Genomic DNA, 20,974 nt, shown 5'->3' on the forward strand with positions numbered 1-20,974 from the left:
CATCCACCAATCAGCGTCGAGATTACTGACAGCCTGAATTTGCCGTGGTCCCACGGCCTCGTTCTTTTGCTCTGTTGCTGCTTGTGGTTGCGCATTTGTCCACAAGGTCGCGTCAACATGCCCAGTTCATGCAATGATATCCGTACGTTACACCCCCGAGTTGCACAGCCGTTTAAGGGAGGGTCAGGTTCCTGACCCAGCTGGACCTTCTACCGCAACCCTCCGTTGCCATAACGCAAACTGACCACAAACTGCTTATCTAGGGGAGGCTCTGGCTCAATGCCTCCAGGAGTCGGACTGCATCATGGTCCAACGTCATACGCCCCGTGAATGTCTCAGCTCTCCTCTCGCCGAGGAGTTACCCACGAAATGTCAGCAGTTGCGGAAAGGATTCAGCGAGTGCAAGTGAGTCGGGAACCGAGCTTGAAGTCTAGGTCGACCATTATGGACAAAAGGAACACCCTCGCTAATTATTGGAATTTCTCCCGGCACAGGCGTGGTATGATCGATATGCGCAAGCGCTTCCGTGGCAATCAACCCATCTCAGTATCCAAGGAGATGGATGGCGGGAAGCCCGGTAACTCGTCTGGGGGACAGCTATATGCTGGACAACCCGCGTACCAGTCGGTTAAGGAAATCAGCGGAAACGAAGTGCAGATGGATCCAGAGAAGACTCGCGGCCTGTAAAAAGGGTATTTGGATTCGCTGTTTACATGCTGGCATGGCCCGGAGTTCGGTTACGCTTAAAACATACATTTCTTCTCTGATACTCACTTCTCTCAAGATCGACTGGGATTCTTCATACCCCAATCTGATTATACATATTACACTTTCACTATCTCTTCCAGAACAACTACCAGGCGATCGGGCATACTCAAGAACGGCGAATGCGAGCTCGGCAGGCGGTGGGTAGTTTCAGGCCCGCCCATTTTCGAGGCAAAGAACTCCTGGATAGCTGGCAGTAGGGCCTGATCCTGCTCGCAGATGATGTAGGAGCAGGGGATATCGCGCCACGGCTCATATGTGGTTTCACCTGAGAAGACCGCACGCGAGGTGTGCATTGTCGTCTGATTCCATTTTTCTTGCTGCTCCAAGGTCAGGTCCTGCCAGCCAACGTTGCCGGTACCGTCTGCGTGAACGTAGTCACCCTTTGTCTTGGTCAGCTAGATCTCAATGATACCGGTCATATGATGCTGGATGGACCAACCTCGACCTTCATCCAGGGCAAATAAACACCTCCCAGCATTCCCAGCAAGCTCTGCCTTTTGTCTAGCGCAAAGGCAGCCAGATAGACCACCTTCACAATACCTCCAAGCTTCCCGCTCTCTGCGCGAACATGTTTCACCAGCCCCTCGCTAGCTGTGGAGGCTACGACACCCCCGTAGGAGTGTGCCACGAGAACAATGTCCTTTCCCTCATCTGCTAGAGTCGTCAATACTCTACGCAGAGAGGCAACATCGTCTTCCAATGTGAGGGAAGGGGGCTCAGCGCCGATAGAGGGGTGCGCAGGGCACTCGGAAGGATAACCGAGGGTATCCAGACGGCCACGCACAGCATCGAAAACGACGGGAGTGACCCAAGCACCGAGCGAGAAGACGAAAGTTGGTTTATCCATTTCTAAGAGATTAAATTGCGTTACTGCGTATATACAGGAGGGAAACCGTTCGAACGAACAGAACATATATGAATCGAGGCTAATTCCTGGTTCTCCCCTATCATTCAAGCCACACTCAGAAGCGAGGTGCACTGCTGCTGCTTTGTGCAGGCTGAGAGGTGCTAGTATCCATTGTTAGACCAATCTAGGATGGACTAAATGTCCCACTGTGGAGATATTGGGACCAACGGCAGTCATCTCCGGCTTCAATAATTGAGGAAGACGAAACCCACTAATAAATTTCACCAGTTGATTCGGATTCTTTATTTGATTCACGTCTTATCAGACTCCTGCCCTCTTTTACGCGAAGACAACTGCCTTGAGTGTTGTTTTCCCGAACATCTACTGCTTCAGTCTCGTTTTCATCATTACTGGGGTTGATATAGCCCGGACTCTACAGGCAGTGCGGGGCAGCTGTAGGCTCCCGATTATAGATCAAACATGTCATCCTGAAATCAAATGAAACTCGCATAGAAATCAATGATATGTATGTTCGCCTCATAGGAAATCCATAGCCAATACCAATGCGGATAATCCTACGTTCCTCATTTTCAGTTTCAGTTCATCGAACCCGGGGCAAGTCACCCAAGTGTGTTAGCGGGCTGAGCCATTATTCGGGTTTCTCCTGGGTATAATTGACCCAAGGGCACAAGAGAATCGAAGATCATATAGGAAAAAGCTGGTTTGCACGTTTTAAGCGGTTTCCACCGCCAATAAGGGGGACATCTAAAAAGAGCACCTGAGAAGACTACTAAAATAGACGCCGCATAAGCCGCCGACTATTCTTGTATTATATCATTGAGAATTGGTCATCTTTAGGACCTAATGTGTTCATTCGGGAGATCAAGATCATGCAAGAAAATTGAAAAATCATGGACAGACAGCACAATGCATACAGAGATAAATATAAATCTACTGAGTCTTCTTAAGCTTATCAGCCACAGGGGCAGAGTAGAGCCAGACAATGACGAAAGCCAAAAATCCTCCAATCACCGACCAAAGACCGGCAATCCATACCCAGCCACCGGTAATAGCCCAGCTGCGCGGGTACTCGTCGTGGGCGAAGTGGCGGTTAGTCACCTCGTGTTTCTCCTCGATGGCGGTGAAGAAGGGACGCTTGTAGTTGACGCGGAAGGAGAAGATACCGTGCTGATCGGGAGTCACGAACTGCGTGCTGAACACAGTGCTGGTATCGGTACGGCTGGTGGGCTCGAGGTTCAGGCGGTGGAAAGGCGAGAGCATGGTGAACTCGAGCTGGAGAGCGTCGCCGGCGGGAACTTCGAAGGGAATCCACTTGTCGTAGACGTACTCGGAAACCTCAATGCTGTAGATCTGCAGGTAAACAAAGGTTCATGGTTAGTTTGGAAGAAAATGATCATATATCGTTGTTTCACGTACAGTCTCGTTCTTGATCCGGTAGATTGAGGGGTTCAACTCTGCGTCCTCAGTGGCAAGACGATGCTCGACCTTGTCGACCTTCAGGACACCGGTCTCCTTGAAAGCCCAAGCAGTCAACTGCTTAGCGAACTCGCGGTTCACGGTGGAAGTCTTCTTGCCGCTGGGCGTCTTGACGGAAGCCGAGAACCACTTGTCCTCCAACGACTCCACTGATCCGAGAACAGTGAAGCGAGCAGAGTTGCGTGCCTGCATAGCAGAAACGATGTTCAGCTGGGACCCGGTAGCCAGGATATCCTCCGCCGCGGGGATGCCCTCCTTGGGGTTGTAGCTGTAGGCAGTGGCAGGGGCCTTGAGAATCGGAGAGAGGAGTGCGCTGTCACCACCAAGAGTCTGGGGAGCAACTCGGGGGAGGGCAAGAACACCTTCACCGTCAAAGAAGGCCTTAACGTCAGGACGGAGGGGTCCAGGGCGCTGGAGGACAAGGACGTCATGCTTCTCAGCGGCCGAGATGGTGTCGTAGTTGAAGTGGTCGACAACAACCTGTGAGCGGTCGGTGGAGAGGTGAATATCGAGTTCAAGGAGAAGGGAGCTGATGGCGCTGGAGGTGGCAGTCTTGCCAGAAAGAGCGAGGAGGATGTTGCCATCCTTGTTCATGAAGTCGAGGATGTGTTTGGGGGTCAAGGAGGGGCCGAGGCCTGTATTCTTGGGTCAATTGACTAGACATTGTACCAATTCAACCGGGGTTGCCCACCTTTGGACTTGGGAGGGAGGATCAGAAGGTGGTCGTAAGCTCTTTCGCCATGCTTGAACAGGGCAAGCTGTTCACTCTTGGAAGATTCGATTGAGACATCGTATCCTCGTGCTAGAATCCAAAAGTTAGCAAGTTATCTCTGAATGGAGGCCGAGTAAATTACCCTCTAGATCTGCCCACAGCGTGGAGTAAAGGTCCTTCTGTTCTGTGTCTTCCAGAATGGCCAACAGGCGACTGCCGGAGCTACTCAGCGCATTTACCACAGCCAAGAAGCAACAAATAAGCAACGCAAGACACCACCTCATTTTGAACAAATTCCGCACAGCGGAGCGGAAGGTATCAAAAAGAAGTAAGTAAAGGAAGATGGTTGAAGATCCAAGTTGTATAGATAGCCAGAAAGGGCGACGTGTTTAATGGGCGAGTGCCAAGACCTGAGAGCGCTGGGTCCGCATCTCCGAACTTCGACTTCACCTCGTCCCGGCTTCAATTTTGCTTCTCTTGTTCTCCTGCCACTCAACAACCACTAAGTGGGACTAGTGTATCTGTTCATTCGTGCGCGCTTGAACAGTTCTATTCTATTACTCAGGCATTGACCTCCCACCTACATCGCAAAAAAACCCCTGTCGTCAACGACCTCTTCCTACAGCCATGTCTACCCCTCAGTTCTGGTCGACCCCCCTCCGCTACATCCGCTGGGCTGCGCACGAGAAGCCAGCTATCCTTGCTGCTATTGCCATCGGCTTCATGGGTCCCGTTTCGCTGGCCACTATTCCCCCCATCCGCCGCGCCCTCGGTGACGTCGACCCCGAGCCCATTCCTCTCACATATCCCAGTATGAACCCATCCAATTCCTACAAATCGGTGCATAAGCATCAAGACTATTTCCAAGTAATCTGAATCTGACCAAAATCTTCACTACGTACAGTTCCGCAGGGTCCGCGGGTTGTTCCCAAGGGCTACGATGACGAATAAACGGGTTCCGAACCACGAAAATGTCAAGTTATCGGAAGTTAGAGAGAATTTCGTGTATTGTCCGAGCCTGGGAGGAATAAATTCAGCGGATGGCAGGAGATGAGTTAGCTGTGCCACTGGACTGATGAACATGTCTCATCGCATCAGTGTGGGCAATCGAAAATACTTGTTCTGGGGCAACTTCTCCTGGCCATCAAAATGCTTTGATACCAATATTTGTTGCGCATACGCCGAATGTCGAGACCGGCGCTACAGTGTATGTACTATGTTTTGTGCAATCATATAATCGACATCAAGTCGCTTTTCTATGTTTCAAGTATCTTGGCTATGTTATGCATAATTGCATTCTTGCGACATGGGCTTCCCACAATGGAGTCAGGTTGCTCGCCATATTTACTAGCAGTATTACCTGTAACACCTGGTCAATTACAGAATTTGCATTATACTCCTAAGCTAGCCTCACTGACAAGAAAAGTAAGCAATTTAGAAATGATCTTGATTCATCCAAGGTAAGAAATTATGCAGAGTAAGAGATTCATTAGGATCATGGAGTCAATCCACGATCTTGCACATCAAAACGTCAATCACAAAAGACGGACCAACGCCGCAAATGCTCATATCTACATGTAGGTCACCAGCCTTAGTTTATCGAAGCAAAACGCTCTCGCAAACCAAAGCAAAAAAAAAAAAAGTAGAACACGATGACTCCCCTCCTGTCAAGGGAAAAAATGAAACAAAAAGAAGAAGTTGCTAAGAACACATAAATCCTGTACACCGTTAAAAACCAACGAAGAAATCGCATTATTGTGGGGTGAGTATTCCCGGAATCCGTGAGATCAGAGAAACAAACAAAACGCTCAAGTCCGGGCCACCTTTTCGTAAACTCAATCAAGCACATCACTCATACTCCTGGCTGGCCAGTTGCACAAAAGCATGAGAGAAATCAAAATATAGACGGATGTCCACGGGAAGTCCAAGCTCCTGCCACAGAGCAATTGGGTTCAATTCCAGTGGAAGTCCAAGGGTAAAAAAAGAAGTGGGATTCATGTCCAATGGGGAGTGGAAAGTCCCCCTGACTGGGCCATTTGAAATGGGATGTGAAACATAGAACATCTCTGGCTTAGTCGGGAGTTCCTGGACTGGAGACAAATTGGGAATCTGAGAATTGTGGCCGAGAGAGGAAAGAAGGCGTAAAGATTGTCCAGGAGATTATCACAGACATCAACATTATTCCTAGGAGCATTTTTTGGAAATATTCCAGGAATAAAGCATCAAGTGGACCACAATATGGATGGAGAGAGAGAGAGAAATCATGAATGCAGGAAAACCCTTGGGGCGGTCATTCTTGTCTACCGCCGACGGTGGGGGTTGTCTCTGGTTGCTTGTGGCCTGCGCTCATACTCTGGAGTGTACCTGGGCTCCATTCCTATCCGGGGATCCGGGGCAGTAGTGGTAGGATAGGACATCCCGGAAGTTACGGTAGAGTACTCCTGTTCGGCATCATATCCAGGTCCCGGGTATCGGGGAGCATTGCTTCGGCCATTGTCGTAACCATAGCCCGTGGGGGCATATGTGTACGATTGGGGGTGTTGCATGTCCGCAGCCGTCACGACGGGTTGGCTGGAGCCAGAGTAGGAAACCTGGGGTGGAGGGTACGGAGCTGTACCTGATGCATATGGCGAGTGAGTGGCAGATGTGTATGACGGAGGATTTGTGTAGGGGGCATTCTGAGATCCACTGTAGGAGCCCTGGGAGTAGGGATCCATGTATGACTGAGCGGGTGCTGCAGTAAAGGGCGTAGGGGATGGGCCCTGTGACTGGCGAACCTCATGAACGGGCGCAGGGGCATAGTTCGCTGGAGCGGTGTTAGGTGCATGAGAAACATTCGTGTCTTGAATGTAATTCCCACGCGGGTAGCCTAGGTCAGCCCGGCGTGAGACGTCCGCCTCCCAACGAGCGGAGTCAGCCTTCAGATCAGTAATCATCTCCTGTATTCGACGTGTGGTTAGAATGTCATCTTGACTTATCCCGCTTGCTGTCACATGTCCATAGTCACTTACAGATGTGAGATTCCGATAAGCACGGATGAAGAATCCTGGGCGGCCCTGTTCATGGTTAGTCAAAACGACTTTTTCTTTTTTTTTTTTTTGAGTCATCGGGCCAAGAGCGGAAGACGAACATTGTGGTTGCCAGGTCTAACGAGGGCATCATTTCCAAGGTAGCGACAAATATCTGCTTGAATAACTTCTCGGCTGATTCCTTCGCCGGGGATGAAATATTCATTCTGACGCTCCGGGCGTCCTTCATAGCGGCCTGTCATAATGTATTCCAAGGAAGGAAAATATCCGGTTTAAAAATTTAAAGTCCTCGGATCCAAAGGGCCAGAAAAGAGGAAGTCCAAGAGAAAGTCCGGAGTGTGGTAGATGGTTTGAGAGATTCCTGGGGAAAGTTGAAGGATGATGGTGAGTCCGTTTTTATTGTAGGATGTACAGATTCTATCAGGCGACGAGCAGGTTCCAAAGCCGACAATCAACGACTTGAATGGTTTGTTTCCTTGATTCCAGGGCAAGCAGAAAACGAGATACGATCCTTGGGAAGTGGCCAGAAGAAAATTGTTCCTGGTCGCGAATAGTAAAAGTCCTTGGGAAAAAAGTCCGGTTAATCCTGGGAAGAAATTCTCGCTGGTTGTCCAATGGGGCAATTATCCTGGGAAATTGAGAAGGCCTCAAAAACAATAGTGATTGAATAGCGACAAAGAGGTTGACAGGTATTCAAGAGAGGATGAGTTGTCAGGATCAATTAGGGGAAAGAGAAACACGGGCTGGCGGGGGTCCTGCGGGCTGTCTTTAATCTGTTCGGGAACGAACTAGATATTTGCCAGGGAGTAAAAAGAGTAGATTGAAGTGCTGGCAAGAGAAGCCAGAGAGAATATGGAGAGAGAAGGAAAAGAAAGACAAGAGAGAGAGAGAAGGGAAGAAAGAAGAGGGGGGGGGGGGAGGTAAAGTGGACATCAAAGGGCCAGGGCGGTTGGGCCGTCTTGGGCTGGTGCCACGACTCCCCACTGAGATCAAGGCAAAAGCATGCATGGTCAAATGTGGATTAGACTAATGTGTAACCCTATGCTTGTAGCCGCTTGAAAAAGTTTTCATCTTGTACTATTAGGTATTCATGTGTCAATATAACTATGGATATACACTCCCCCCCCTAATCAAATCACACTTCCAATGTTGGAAAAAGTAAGCAAAAGTAAGCAAAAGTAGACAGCTGTACGGAGTGGATACATGGAGATGTACCTTGTACCCTAAAACTAGACCTTAAAAGGGTTGCTCTTTGTTTTCCCACTGGATTTTAGTTGGGACGAAAAAAAAAAAATAAGGGCCGATCCCCCATATTCAACCAGCTTGGATTGCTCCTCAGTCTGTGCCCCTGGACCAGGTTAATATCGAAACTCTACAGGACTCCACCAGTGGATCTTCAGCAGCGGTCAAGCAAAGCTGTTGATAGTAAATGAGATCATCAAGAACTGTCAGATGTTCGGATGTATGGTGGGAGAGGGTGGTGTTGAGGGGGTAGATCATAGGACCCATTGTGATTGATCCCTCACACACCATCGGGAAAACCAGCATGACAGCAAAGGACCAATCTGTTGACAGAAAAGACCGGTGGCGAGCTGCGAACTTGCCACCTGGAAAGTTGGCGGCCGATGTCCACACGAGATGACCGTTGGGCAGGAATGCGTGGCTTTGGGCACCTGCGCGAAGGCTCCGAGCCTCTGGTCCACTCACAGCCCGTCTGTGTCAGCTGGATCGCACAGATCGGAGATCATCCTGTCTCGTTTCTTTTTTTTTCATGTTCGAGACCTCTGCAGTGAACGAGTTACAACATCGGAAAATCCTGCACGAGAACACGACATCTGACTGTGCAGGGGTAGTTGAAGAAAAATAAGCAGGCACTAAGTGATGGGTCATTCCGGCATCCCTGGTCTATAACTCTGGGGAAGATAGAAAAGTAGATTATGGCTGTCTTTGGACTGGTCTAGTCATTTTAGAAGAACATTGAATAACATTGAACTCTTGTGATATGTAAGATGTAATGGAAATCCCAAAGTTGAATTGAAGTGACGAGACAACAAACACGACTCGGGTTGAAGCTAACACGTGCCGGCGCTAGTCCGTTTTAGGTTCTTGTCCCAAGGTTGAAAGCATCAGATTCCAAGCTCTGACCGACAACCCCAACAATGGTTTGATCTTCACCGTCATGACGCATGTGCAAGCATGTCCGAGCCTACCGAGTCATCCGATCCCTTGAAGGTCTCACGATTTACCTATCGACAATTGCAAGGGTTGCGACAGGGATCCACGACAACCCCTCTGCGTGTGGTTGCGCATATCGACCTGGATGCCTTCTATGCGCAATGTGAGATGGTCCGCCTGGGGACCCCGCGGGATATACCATTAGCAGTGCGGCAATGGGACTCTTTGATTGCCATCAATTATGCCGCGCGACCATTCGGAATCAATCGATTGATCAATGTTGCGGAGGCCAGGAAACTTTGTCCAGACCTCGTCTTACAGCATGTGGCGACTTTTCGAGAGGGAGAGGGAGGACGGTGGGCATATCGGGATGATTCATTCAGAAACATAAGCACAGACAAAGTGTCGCTGGATCCGTATCGAGCACAATCGCGAAAGATCCTCCAGACGATGAAAGACGCTCTGGCCACATGGGGTGCTAATAACACGGAAGTCGAAACCCAGAACCCGAAGCAAGAGCTCTCGGCTGTGTTGGAGAAAGCTAGTATCGATGAAGTATTCATTGATTTGTCTCCATTAATATATAGGGCGCTTCTTCAGAGGTACCCAGAACTTCGGATTGCAACACAAGACGAGAACCGGGTTGCAGAACTGCCTATACCGCCGACTACGGCCTTGCAGTGGGACACCGACTGCTTGGTGGACCTGGATCAACATGAAACGGAGGAAGACGATCCAGGCTGGGATGACGTTGTCATGCTGATAGGATCCGAAATTGTACGATCAGTGCGGAACACAGTTTGGGAGAAGCTCAGCTACACCTGTTCGGCTGGGCTTGGCCGCAATAAAATGATCGCAAAACTAGGAAGTGCCTGCAACAAGCCTAACCTACAAACCGTTGTGCGGAATCGAGCAGTGCAGAATTTCCTAAATGGTTATAAATTTACTCAGATCAGAATGCTCGGTGGTAAACTCGGCGACCAAATAACTGCCGCCTTTGGGACCGAGAAAGTCAGCGAGCTTCTTAATGTACCGCTTGAGCAATTGCGCACTAGGCTGGCTGACCACACTGCAACCTGGCTTTACGGGATCATCCGCGGTGAGGACCGCAGCGAGGTCAATCCTCGAACCCAAATTAAATCCATGCTATCTGCCAAGTCTTTCAGACCGAGCATTAACTCACTTGATCAAGCTGAGAAGTGGCTTCGTATCTTCGCAGCCGATATATATGGCCGGCTTGTGGAAGACGGCGTGCTTGAAAATAGACGTCGTCCGAAAGTGATCACGATGCACTATCGAACTGCGCAATCTCGTTCTCGCCAAATCCCAATTCCAGGCTCTGGCGCAATTGACGAGAACCTTCTCTACGATCTGGCCAATACTTTGCTTCGGCAAGTTGTGGCGGACGGACAGGCATGGCCCTGTTCTAACCTGTCACTGAGCGTGTCAAGCTTCGAAGACGGCGTAAGCAACAACAAGGCTATTGAGGGCTTCTTGATTCGCGGTGATCAGGCAAAGGCTTTGAGTCATTCTTCAAGACCCCGAGATGCCGATAATTCCCCCAGTGAACCAGCCTCAACTGAGAAAAGACGAAAGCTTGACGGAGACGGGGGTAAGATAAAAAGTTTCTTTGGAAATCAGTCACATCTTGAAGATACTGCCGCAGATGAGCCAGACAGCCTCCAAGAACCCGTTGAAATGGATTCCGAACTGGGCCCAATTCCCCGATTCGTATGTCCACGGTGCTCAAAGTCAATAATCGAGTATGAAAGGGAAGAACATGATGATTGGCACTTTGCCAAGGACCTTGCAAGCCAGGACAGAGAGGAGGCGAAGGGTTCACAGCCGTCACTGCCTACGAAAAGTAGTGCACGCGGGACAACTGCTCGTGGCCGAGGTGGCCGAGGTGGAGGAAGTCGGGGCAAGCCGGAAAAGGGGCAGATGCGACTTGCTTTCCAGTGACCTATGAGACTTATAATCTTCTGTTCTCTGATGTATTTTTAAAATATGTTTTCACTTGGCTTATTATAGCTACGATATACCCAACCCCCTGGACCAAAATCACACTGTCGCCTGACTGGGACAACTAATATCGATCGTTTCATAATTTTATATTGTTACTCGTTGTCAAAATCACATCAAACCCCGGAAACGCGAGCTTTATATTTCTCTACGTTGCGAGTGCTTAGAAGTGCATCCGATCTTAAAGTTAGTGTGCACTAGGAGAGGATTTACAGTTGACTTCTTGGGGACCTTCAGCAGAAGGATTCGGCCATGTAGGTCAGGCTCGAATGCCCAACAAACAGTTCGGATATGCGGCTTTGGGCTGCTCTATAAGAACATGTTGAACATGGATAACGCCAAGCATTATACACCCCACCCGAATATATCTGGGCAGTCAGAACGGCGGTTTTTGAGAAGAGAACCAAGGTTCCAGCAGGATTAGCTAAGATTCTGGGGTAGGTGGCTCTGGTGAACTTTAGGCTTGGAAGAACTGGGGGAGTAAACAAGAGCGAATATTTTGGCTTAAATGAAAATGGTTGTTTCATCTCGATCTGCGAAGAGCAGTGACATCAGCCGCGGGGTCGATCACTTTGCTTTTCGTCAGCCCTTCAAGTCACACGGTCCACGTTTTCATTTCCCCTGTATTGTATGTGTACTCAGCCGATTCTCAATCTACCCTCTCGATCTGCCTACATACTTATCTTGCTCGTTGTACTATCGGTAGCCGCCCCTCGGTGATCTTGATTAGAGCACAGCCCACCTTCCTTTTCGCAAGCCCCGCCAGCCACCAACTACCGAATTTGACGGTTGCCTTGAACTAAGCCCTTTGACAGGCTTCCGCGCCAAAGCCTTGAATCTCAGAGTCTTCTATTTCGCGGTCGAGATAACTTTCCGACCGTAGACGGCCGATCGACCACAAGATCCAATGCGGTGATACACTCGCACAGTCCCACGATGTCCCGCCGAGCACCACCCCCCGACTACGACGAGGAAGATGAATTCTACGAAATGGAACGAGAGCGCGAGCGAGATCACAGACCGCGCCGACGAGATCGCGACTATGAGGAAGATGTTGAATATCGTCGCCGAAGGTCCGAGCCTCTAGTGGAGGACATGGAGCGTATGCACATCCGAGAACGTCCCAGGCGAGACTTTATGGAAGAGAGCTTTGCGCCGCCGCGAGGAAGGGATGATATGGTTCACATGCGGCCAAGAGAGGAGGTAGATATGGTCTCGCCTGAGCGATATATGCCTCTAGACCGCGATGATCCCTACATGCGGCCGGCTGGGTCCCGGCATAGACCTCGTCCTCTTGAAGTAGACGAGGAAGACGTGATTTTTGAGGAGCGAGAGAGACGCCGGGGTAGTCGACGTCATCCGCGAGACGTTGACGAGGATTCGATTTTCGAGGAGAGAGAAAGACGCGGGGATAGGAGGCATCGCCCTCCACGAGAGCGAGAAGTCGAAGGTGGTCTTTTTCCCGATGAAAGTAAAATGCGTGGCCTAAGGAGGCATCGTCCTGAACGAGAGCGAGAAGTCGAAGGCAGTGTCTTCATCGAAGAAAGAGAAAGGCGCGGAGATAGAAGGCGCCGCCCGGAGCTAGCATCCGAAGAGGATTTTCTGTCTGAGGAAAGACCAAGGGAAAGAGGCAGTGGTAGGATGCGTCGTTCAGAGCCAGGATTTGAGGAGGACGAGGAACTCCTTGTCGAACGGGAAAGACGCCGAGGAAGTAGGCGCCACCCTCGGGAATTTGAAGAGGACGATTTGATCGTTGAAGACAGAGAAATACGCAGAGGGAGCAGGCGTCACCCAGAACGAAGGTCTGAGGACGATCTCCTCTATGAAGAGAGAGAAAAGCGCCACCGCAGGCGACGTCCAGAAAGGGAATTCGAAGACAGCCTCTTAGTTGAAGAGCGGGGAAAACATGGAGGAAGAAGACACCGCCCAGAGCGGGAAGTAGAGGAAGAGGAAATGCTCATTCGGCGGAAAGAAAGAGAAGAGCCTCCTTTACGTCGCGGATGGGACAGTGAACTCGACATTCGATCGCGTGAAAGAAGATTGGAGTTCGAGGAAGAGCCCTACCACCGACCACGGCCACGGCCTCCACCCCAAAGGGTCGAGGTGGAAGAGGTCCTGCTTGACAATGCGCCCCCCGAGCGACGCCGAGGCCCAGTCGACTTTCCAGATCTAGAATTGGAAGATGATGTGGTCGTCCGGCGGAAGGACAAGGGACCACGACCAGTCGACCGTGTTGATGAAGAGGAAATAGTTATACGCGGGCGTGAAAAACGGCGCAGTGTACCTTCGGAGGATCTCGAACGGGAATTAAGAGGTCTTCGGCGAGAGGGCAGGGGCCGGATTCCACTGGACGAAGAGCTTATTGCGAGCTCCCAGTTTGACTCCAAGTCAGGCACCAGAGATGTTGAAGAGGTTAAGGAAGAGATCAGGATTCGGAAGCCAAAGGATAAGCTCTCATCTCGCCAGCCGTCACCTTCTCTGAATTCGATACATGTACCCCCAATCCACCAGGACGTGTTCACCCACCATACGCACATTGACCATGGTAAGACCGATGTTGGTAGCCCAGCAATAACAGTCTTCTAACCGAACCCAGGCTACAAAGACGCTCATACACCTCGTGTGCGCAGTCCGCAACCGCGGTCCCGGAGAGGTAGTTTTGATGAGATTGATATTCAACATCGGTGAGTAGATAGATGGATTCTCTCTTGTGCCACGCTAACATCCGACCTAGAAAAATGCGAGGTGGACGAATGTCAGGGGAAAAGATAGTCCTCAAACACAGTGACAGCGAAGAGTCTCTGACTCCGGAAGACTCAATATCTCCCACTAGCGGCCCAGCTGTTGATTTCAACGACCCGTGGGAGCGAGCAACAATATCCGCAACACGTCGTCGGCCCAAGTCGCTGGAAGACGAGAGCGAGTCAGATTATAGTCTCGGAATAAGTGATGCTCCTTCCATGCGCGAAGTGGAAAGGGATGTAATGATTGAGAGCACCCGGGTAGTGAACAAGAACCCCAGAGGCACGGATGAGTGGTCTGTGGTGCATACTCCATCTCCTGACGAAGCCATCGAGATGACCGGAGCTCTGGACGTTGTTGAGGTCAAACCCCGACATTCGTCGGTGGACGAAGCAGAAGTGGGACGAGTTGCTCAACAGGTCACGGACCCGGAGACACGAAACGATCGGTGGACGGAAATTGCGAAGAGATTGGTAGTGAGGGAAGCTATCGAGCAAATGGGATTTGAGTATGAAGAAACGAGGACATGCTACTACATCTTCTCGTACCTTAAGTCGGTATGTATCATCTGAACAGACAGCTTTTGGATTCTGACCCGTTTGGCGACAGGATGACATAGATGAGCTTGTCGAATTGTCCGATGAGATTCGAAGTGCTCGTCGCAGACGCATTCGTGATATCCAGCGGGAGCGGGCCTCTGTCCCTGACATCGTACCCCATATGAGACCTCGTATGGGAATGCCTCCGCGAGCGCGGATGATAGAGAAACGCATGCAAGATATTCGAGATCGAGAATGGACGCATTCTCGGCGCTAATGCTATGTATGAATCTGATGTTTATGAACCACGAATTTATGATAACCTTGTTTCCTGCGCTAAATTTGGAATGTGCCGTCGACGTTTAGTCAGTATATGTCCTATATGTCCTCCAATATCCCCCATCAGGCCCTCAGGGTGAATGAATGCATCGCGCGTTGTATTCGCCGCGCGGGCTGCATTTGAACGTATAAATAGCTGGAGACCAGAACAAACGCTCTTCTCTCTCATTCAGACTCCCACGTGCCCTGAACACTTCGGATCATCACAACAAACACTCACCGTCTTTTTTATCCGATCCAGCCCTACCCCACGTGACCAAGATGTCAAACGCATCCGCATCAGGTAGTACACCCCCCTCTGGAAATTCCTCGCAACTACGTCGCTCCTCCACCGTGGTTCGTGTAAATGATGAGAATTCCAATATCCCGTCTCCCCAGCGGGAGATCATCATGCGCCAGCTCAAAAATGCTCTGCTAGGACAACCAGTCCCCGCCTCATTGTGGGCGGTTTTTCATGTATGCGACATCGAGAGGCTTCAGTGGATTCTACAACTCGCCCGCCTCTCACCGAAAATCATGGATAGCCTTGCTGAAGCTAGTTGTACCTTTCCATTCAAATGGACGGTGCCACCATCTCCTTCCCGATCGGAACCACCATACCCGCCTTCTAGTTTCAGTCCAACTTCTAGTTTCAGTCCGAGTTCTAGTTTCAGTCCGCGGCCACGTGCTCTCCCAGTTGCGGTTTACGCCGCCAGAGAACGAGATGGATACAAGTGTGTCATCACCGGCACCCGCAAGATTTACCAAACTACTCCGATCTTCCCAGCTAGCGCATTGGCCTCCAGCTTGAAGAATGATCCACAAGCTCCTAACATTTGGAGATTCGCTGATGTTTTCTGGGGAAAGGTCAAAACCGCAAGATGGAGGCGGGCTGTTTTTAATGACCCAACGCAGCCCGAGAAACCTGTTAGTGATTGTACCAATCTGATCTGCCTTCGAAGAGACCTTCGGTCTGCATGGTTAAGTGGTTTGTTCGCCCTGCGTCCCGTCTGGGTCTCTGGCGATCAGACCGAGATGGAAATCGAGTTCTACTGGCAGCCGAGGCCAGACCACAAGCTTTACGACATGGTTGATTTGTGCAAGCAGCCCGTGTCTAACAAGAACGTCTCTAGCGTGGATCGACTGGTCGTGATGGTAGGAGAGCGAGGTGAACCATCATATCATGCTATTGAGTCCGGCTACAAATTTAAAATGACAACCGACAACCCCACCGAGCGACCGCTTCCGAGTTTCGACTTGCTGGACATGCAGTGGCATTTCACTCGAATGGTCGGCTTGTGCGCTGCGGGCACTTTCTTCGATGAGGATAGCGACGACGGATCTGATGCCAGATCCGACATTACTACCCACCTTACTACCCATCCGGAGCGGCCTTCCACCCCGCTAAACAAGGCCACCTCGCCAAACGAGGACGTTCTGGCCTGGGTTGAATCTTGTTCGGTCGATTCCGATTCCGATCCCGATTCCCCTCCCGGCTCAGAATTCGTGGAAGATATCAATGCATTGACGGTTGGCCCTCTGCCAGGGCCCGGCACCAACCGTTCGCGCAGTGACAGCCAGAGTTCGAATAGTTCCGAGAAGACAGCAGAGTTGTGTTCGGCGGGTTCAGCAAGTGTGGAAACTTCAAGCAGCGTGGTTGATGTGACCTCCGGAACTGATAATCTATCCATCGACGTTGAACGCGACACTTCAATCATGGGTTCAGGCTAACAAACACATTTCATGTACCAAAGCACACAGACGACTTGATTTCCTGCTCATATTATTTTTATGTGGCAGGTGTATGATGTATCTCGAAACACCTTTTTAATTGAACATGTTGATTATTTGAATAGTTATCGAGTGGTCGCAAAACTTACTCCGTAGATGACCTTAGACATGAACGTTGTACGGACAAATGTAAACTTTTAACTCCGAGATATGGTTCGCGGATGCCTCATGCAGGCTGTACCAAGAGATCAGCACTGTAGGCTTGTTTCAGACCTAGAACGCCACCTGCAAGCCACCAGGCACAATAACAAATAATTGTACGGAGATTCAGCATGCCCTTTACTTCGCCACATCTTGAATCAGCATGCAAAAAGACCAAGCCCCGAAATGGAGAGCCCAGATCGAGTAACCCTAACTAGGCGTAGGCCCCCCCTGCGGGAGATTACGTCGTACTGGGCCAGCTGTCCTTCCACTCGCGCGTTGTGGTGGATTTGTCTCAGCCATATGAGCCACAACATCATGACTCTAGGGCTTGGCTTGGCATTGTCCAGATGTGTATGGAGTAAGGTTCGGTAAACAGATTTGTATTGGATATTTAGTACGGAGTATATTGGATTGCAAAATGGATTCAATGATTCTCGGTATTTATTAATGGACTATTGGTTCGCGTATTAAAGTTCTACACCCGGAGAACACAACAAGTGGCCAGGTACGGACCTCGGGAGTACCTAGGTACTGTTTTTAACGCAATTGAACCGCATGCAGTTATATTGTATGTGTGTAACAGGAAGTCTTAAATCCTTCGCTTATAAGACAAATTGTATGCAATTTGAAATTTCAAGATAGGCACCTGCGCATGATTGTATCATTTTTATGTTTTTACGCCAAGTGGAGCATCTCCACTTGGGAGATGAGTGGGATGATTAATATTGGACGAGTCGAGAAAGGAAATCAACCTTGGAAAAAGGGGAAATCGTGACTTTGTGTATGTTGTACAATGTTGTACAACACTCTGTTGGTTAGTATAGTTATGTTGCATATTGTACCAGACTAGATTAAGATGCGCAAATCATTAACCCAAACACAGCCTAGAGAGAAACGGCAATTGTATTTAATAGCCGGTTAATCCCAGTTGTTTCATCACAGCCAACTTCGCTTCCACCCGGCAAATCACAGCGATCTCTCGAATTGATCGTCGTTTCTGGCGGCTGGGCATTGACTGGGGGGTCGAGAGCGAGCATTCGGTGTACTCCGTACAATATTCAATTCCCGGGGTGATAGAATTCCCTGTGTTACCTCACGGTCTAGGCACATTGTACCAGGGAATCTGCAAGTTGACAGGTGGCCATTTCATCATGATATACGGAGTAGTCTTGGAAAGCCCTGGTTAATGACCACTTGGTCTGGGTCCCATACGTAAGTTGCTGGATTGATCGTAAAGTGGAGGAAAGGCTTTTATTGCCACGATGGAGCTAGTCTCAAAGGTTCCTCGATAGCTTTTTCTTTATACAGTATAAATAATTCCTAAATTAATACACACAGGCCAACAAAGTTGGAACATTCTTAGTGTGAGGAGTTTTCTCTCCACCCAATTACGTATGTCGACAATTACGCTATGTACTTTGTCATCCTGGCAATGCATTGGTGATCTCTCCGGCAACTGTTTCGGATATAATAAAGAAAGTGATACAGAAATAGAAGTACGCTATTCCCTGCAGATATTAGAGTGTGAGTACGGAGTTCAACATACACAATACACAATTACACAATTACACAAATATACCGAGTAGATCGAAAAAGAAAAAAAAGGTATGAAGGGTGGAATGTTTCCTTGGTCCAAGGATCTTTGGTTCTACCAGTCAGGCCATTGCAGTGGAGAAAAAAGCGCATTAGGAAAAAAGTCAATAAAATACTTGTTCGACTGTGTTATGATGTGTTATACTGCGTGAGACTACGTGAGACGGGGCTATTATCTGTTATACCCTGTTATACACTGGGAAATATAAAGATTAAAAGATGGCTTGTTATAGGCTCGCACTTTGTACATAGGTACATGGATGTACCTTACAGAGATAACAACATTAGAAGATATCCTATAAAGGGCTTAATGTCTACAGAGTAAAAACAATAGATCTGTACTCCGTAAATAAACTACAAGATACTGGGAGATCTTAATTAATTATTCTAAATCCCACAGTAAAATAAGGAAAATCAGTCTCCACCGGGTATGTCGGGAGGCCTCGACATACTCCGACGAGGATAGTTAGTGTAGGATAACAGAGCAGGATAGCACTTGAGGCCCGTGACTGTGGAGATCCCCCTTCTCCTCTTCTCTCTCTCTCCCTCTCTCTTTCCTGTGTGCACTCGACTTCATCTTCTCCTCCCTCTTCATTTCATTTTGTTTCTTTCTTTTCTTGTTATTTTGTTGCCTAGCCCTTGAGCCTTCCGAGTCATCGAGACAATGTGTCTTTGATACGGGACAACCTACGACTTTTTCAGTGTTTAGTGGGGGGATCAACAACAATTGGGACGTTTTCGATCGACTGCCATCGATATATTAGATTCTTCCTCCAGACACTATCGGACTCTGGTCCATAGGTGATCGACAATTCACATCGGTCGGCCCACACACATTCAATTTCGATCTTCACTCTGCGCAAACTTCTTACCGTCGCTACCCTCACGCTTGTCGGGATCTGGGTGGAAAATAAAAGAAAACCACAAATCTCCAAGAAAGGGCGATCGGGTTTGATAAGAAATCATCAATCGAGCACACCCACCATGAAGGTCGCGGAGGTGGTCTCAGTTTTTGCTCTCCTGGCTCGGCCATTCGCGTCGGCTGCATCCAGCCTCACATACTGTGCTTCAGTCAACACGGGGTCTTCCTTTAGCGCAGGTAAGCGATCGCAAAAAATTTAAAGACTTGGCCATATCCCTGACTTCCCACAGTTTCCGACACATATCAATCAAATGGAGCATGTCTAAAAACTTGCGCCAATTACGCCCTGGGTATCCTACAAGGGAAGAAATGCTGGTGCTCGAATGTTGCTCCCTCTAAATCATCGCAATCCTCTGACACCTCTGAATGTGATGGTGCATGCCCGGGTTATCCCGCAGACAGTTGTGGAAGTGCATCAAAAGGAGTGTTCGCCTATCTGGAAATTACAGGCAACGATGTGACTAGCACAGCCGGTGGTTCAACAACCTCAACAACCACCTCGTCGTCATCGTCAACCTCAACATCAAGCTCAACGTCAACTTCGGTAAGCTATCCCCTCTTTTGATTTTGGATATCATTTTTCTTGGTTTCTTTTCGTTTTCTATTTTTGGACCGATAAACCTTCCTGTCAGCCTATGTAGCATGATTGGGTGTTCTACTCTTTCTTAGCTTGTGGCCCTAATATCCGGGATAGGAGAGTACGAGCATTCAGCCTGAAACTGTCACTGTGACTGCCTCGGATCCTTCCACTTCATCCTCACAAACTGTATCTTCAGCATCACCGGTTTGATTAAATGGCACTTTTGGCTAACTTTTGATCCTAGTCAACTTCGTCAGATACAACAACCAGTACCTCGTCTACTGTCTCAGTCCAAACCAACGCTGGCGGCCAAGTCAAGACAATCACTGTTGCTGGGTCAAGTGCGACTGCTGGCGCCGATTCTGGATCGGCTACCACTGCCCCTACCAGCTCAAAATTGAGTGGAGGTTCCATCGCAGGCGTTGTGATTGGTGTTCTTGGAGGACTCGCCCTGATTGGTGCCCTCATCTTCTTGATCTTCTTCTACCGCAAACGCGCTCGTGCCGTCAGCCCTATCCCAAGCCAAGAAATGACCGACGACAGAACCAGTAGAGGATCGAGCTTTATGGGAGGTCTGTTCCCACGGAACAATGGAGAAGGCGCTGCTGGAGGATCTATTCCCGCACGTTCGGGCACAACATTCACCGATCGGCGAATGAAGACCAACACCGTTCTCTACCCGAACGGTGCTCGGGAGAGTAGTGTTTCGCTACAAGACAACGAAGACTACTCGCGTCCTGTTCTTCGTGTAAGTTTGATATCAAACTTCGGATTGTGGCCAAACACTTTTGCTAACTGCGTAATTTCTAGCTTACCAACCCCGATTAAATTTGGAATGACAATTTTATTTGACCGCCTTTTTTCTTCTCTCCTGTCGTCGGCGCCTTTCAGTCTCCATTAATATCACGCCATCCCAAAACAGCCCCATTATGATACCCACTTGTCGCTCGATTTCTTTCTCCATCTTCCCTTCTATTCTCATGGGTGCAGCTGTGGAGAAGCCAGAAATAGCAGCACATGAAGCCGGGCGACCTCTCCCCCACCGCCAAGGAACCGTTTTGAGGGTGCATGCATTGGCATTGGCCCGTCAGAACACACTAGAAAGGACAACAGAAAATAAGACCCAAAGCCCAGAATTGAAATCTATGGTTAATCCCCCCGGCCACTTGAGACGCCTTCACGAGCAACACATACATTATCTTGCATACATACCCGCAACATCGGTGACGATGCCAGCCCATGCCGAGATGATCTGAAAGTATACATACATTGCCGTCTTTCGGTGCATCTGACAT

The 20,974-nt window shown here is 49.3% G+C and overlaps 9 protein-coding genes across 9 annotated transcripts; 6 read left to right on the forward strand and 3 right to left on the reverse strand.

Annotated features, from left to right (window-relative positions):
• Positions 1-117: 117 nt before the first annotated feature.
• On the forward strand, positions 118-687 carry N7455_011016 (PET191 family protein; the record flags this gene model as incomplete). Its single annotated transcript, XM_040960089.1, has 3 exons — positions 118-142; positions 264-405; positions 495-687. 3 exons carry the CDS (start codon positions 118-120, stop codon positions 685-687), a joined length of 360 nt encoding a protein of 119 aa, XP_040809438.1.
• A 137-nt stretch (positions 688-824) lies between these two features.
• On the reverse strand, positions 825-1,615 carry N7455_011017 (alpha/beta hydrolase; the record flags this gene model as incomplete). Its single annotated transcript, XM_040960049.2, has 2 exons — positions 825-1,148; positions 1,208-1,615. The coding sequence occupies 2 exons, from the start codon at positions 1,613-1,615 to the stop codon at positions 825-827; spliced, it is 732 nt and encodes a 243-aa protein (XP_040809442.1).
• Positions 1,616-2,566: 951 nt separating this feature from the next.
• On the reverse strand, positions 2,567-4,108 carry N7455_011018 (dolichyl-diphosphooligosaccharide-protein glycotransferase; the record flags this gene model as incomplete). The annotated part of the gene is made up of 4 exons (XM_040960087.2): positions 2,567-2,986; positions 3,053-3,747; positions 3,804-3,914; positions 3,967-4,108. 4 exons carry the CDS (start codon positions 4,106-4,108, stop codon positions 2,567-2,569), a joined length of 1,368 nt encoding a protein of 455 aa, XP_040809459.2.
• A 144-nt stretch (positions 4,109-4,252) lies between these two features.
• On the forward strand, positions 4,253-5,091 carry N7455_011019 (NADH:ubiquinone oxidoreductase subunit NDUFA3). Its single transcript, XM_040960104.2, has 2 exons — positions 4,253-4,635; positions 4,729-5,091. Exons 1-2 carry the CDS (start codon positions 4,452-4,454, stop codon positions 4,773-4,775), a joined length of 231 nt encoding a protein of 76 aa, XP_040809478.1. The 5' UTR covers positions 4,253-4,451; the 3' UTR covers positions 4,776-5,091.
• A 1,033-nt stretch (positions 5,092-6,124) lies between these two features.
• Positions 6,125-7,095, reverse strand: N7455_011020 (putative transcription factor RfeG; the record flags this gene model as incomplete). The annotated part of the gene is made up of 3 exons (XM_040960043.2): positions 6,125-6,763; positions 6,836-6,880; positions 6,955-7,095. The coding sequence occupies 3 exons, from the start codon at positions 7,093-7,095 to the stop codon at positions 6,125-6,127; spliced, it is 825 nt and encodes a 274-aa protein (XP_040809461.1).
• Positions 7,096-9,049: 1,954 nt separating this feature from the next.
• N7455_011021 (DNA-directed DNA polymerase eta) lies at positions 9,050-10,990 on the forward strand (the record flags this gene model as incomplete). Its single annotated transcript, XM_040960051.2, has 1 exon — positions 9,050-10,990. The coding sequence occupies one exon, from the start codon at positions 9,050-9,052 to the stop codon at positions 10,988-10,990; it is 1,941 nt and encodes a 646-aa protein (XP_040809492.2).
• Positions 10,991-11,986: 996 nt separating this feature from the next.
• N7455_011022 (uncharacterized protein) lies at positions 11,987-14,608 on the forward strand (the record flags this gene model as incomplete). Its single annotated transcript, XM_040960090.2, has 4 exons — positions 11,987-13,595; positions 13,647-13,734; positions 13,785-14,349; positions 14,402-14,608. The coding sequence occupies 4 exons, from the start codon at positions 11,987-11,989 to the stop codon at positions 14,606-14,608; spliced, it is 2,469 nt and encodes an 822-aa protein (XP_040809439.2).
• Positions 14,609-14,931: 323 nt separating this feature from the next.
• On the forward strand, positions 14,932-16,380 carry N7455_011023 (uncharacterized protein; the record flags this gene model as incomplete). Its single annotated transcript, XM_040960127.2, has 1 exon — positions 14,932-16,380. One exon carries the CDS (start codon positions 14,932-14,934, stop codon positions 16,378-16,380), a length of 1,449 nt encoding a protein of 482 aa, XP_040809444.2.
• A 2,781-nt stretch (positions 16,381-19,161) lies between these two features.
• On the forward strand, positions 19,162-20,507 carry N7455_011024 (uncharacterized protein; the record flags this gene model as incomplete). The annotated part of the gene is made up of 4 exons (XM_065606565.1): positions 19,162-19,276; positions 19,330-19,643; positions 19,924-20,427; positions 20,490-20,507. The coding sequence occupies 4 exons, from the start codon at positions 19,162-19,164 to the stop codon at positions 20,505-20,507; spliced, it is 951 nt and encodes a 316-aa protein (XP_065460528.1).
• Between the last annotated feature and the right edge of the window lie 467 nt (positions 20,508-20,974).

This window comes from Penicillium solitum (assembly GCF_028829755.1).
Source record: "Penicillium solitum strain IBT 25940 chromosome Unknown utg000008l_segment0_segment0, whole genome shotgun sequence".
Taxonomy (NCBI): Eukaryota; Fungi; Ascomycota; class Eurotiomycetes; order Eurotiales; family Aspergillaceae; genus Penicillium; species Penicillium solitum.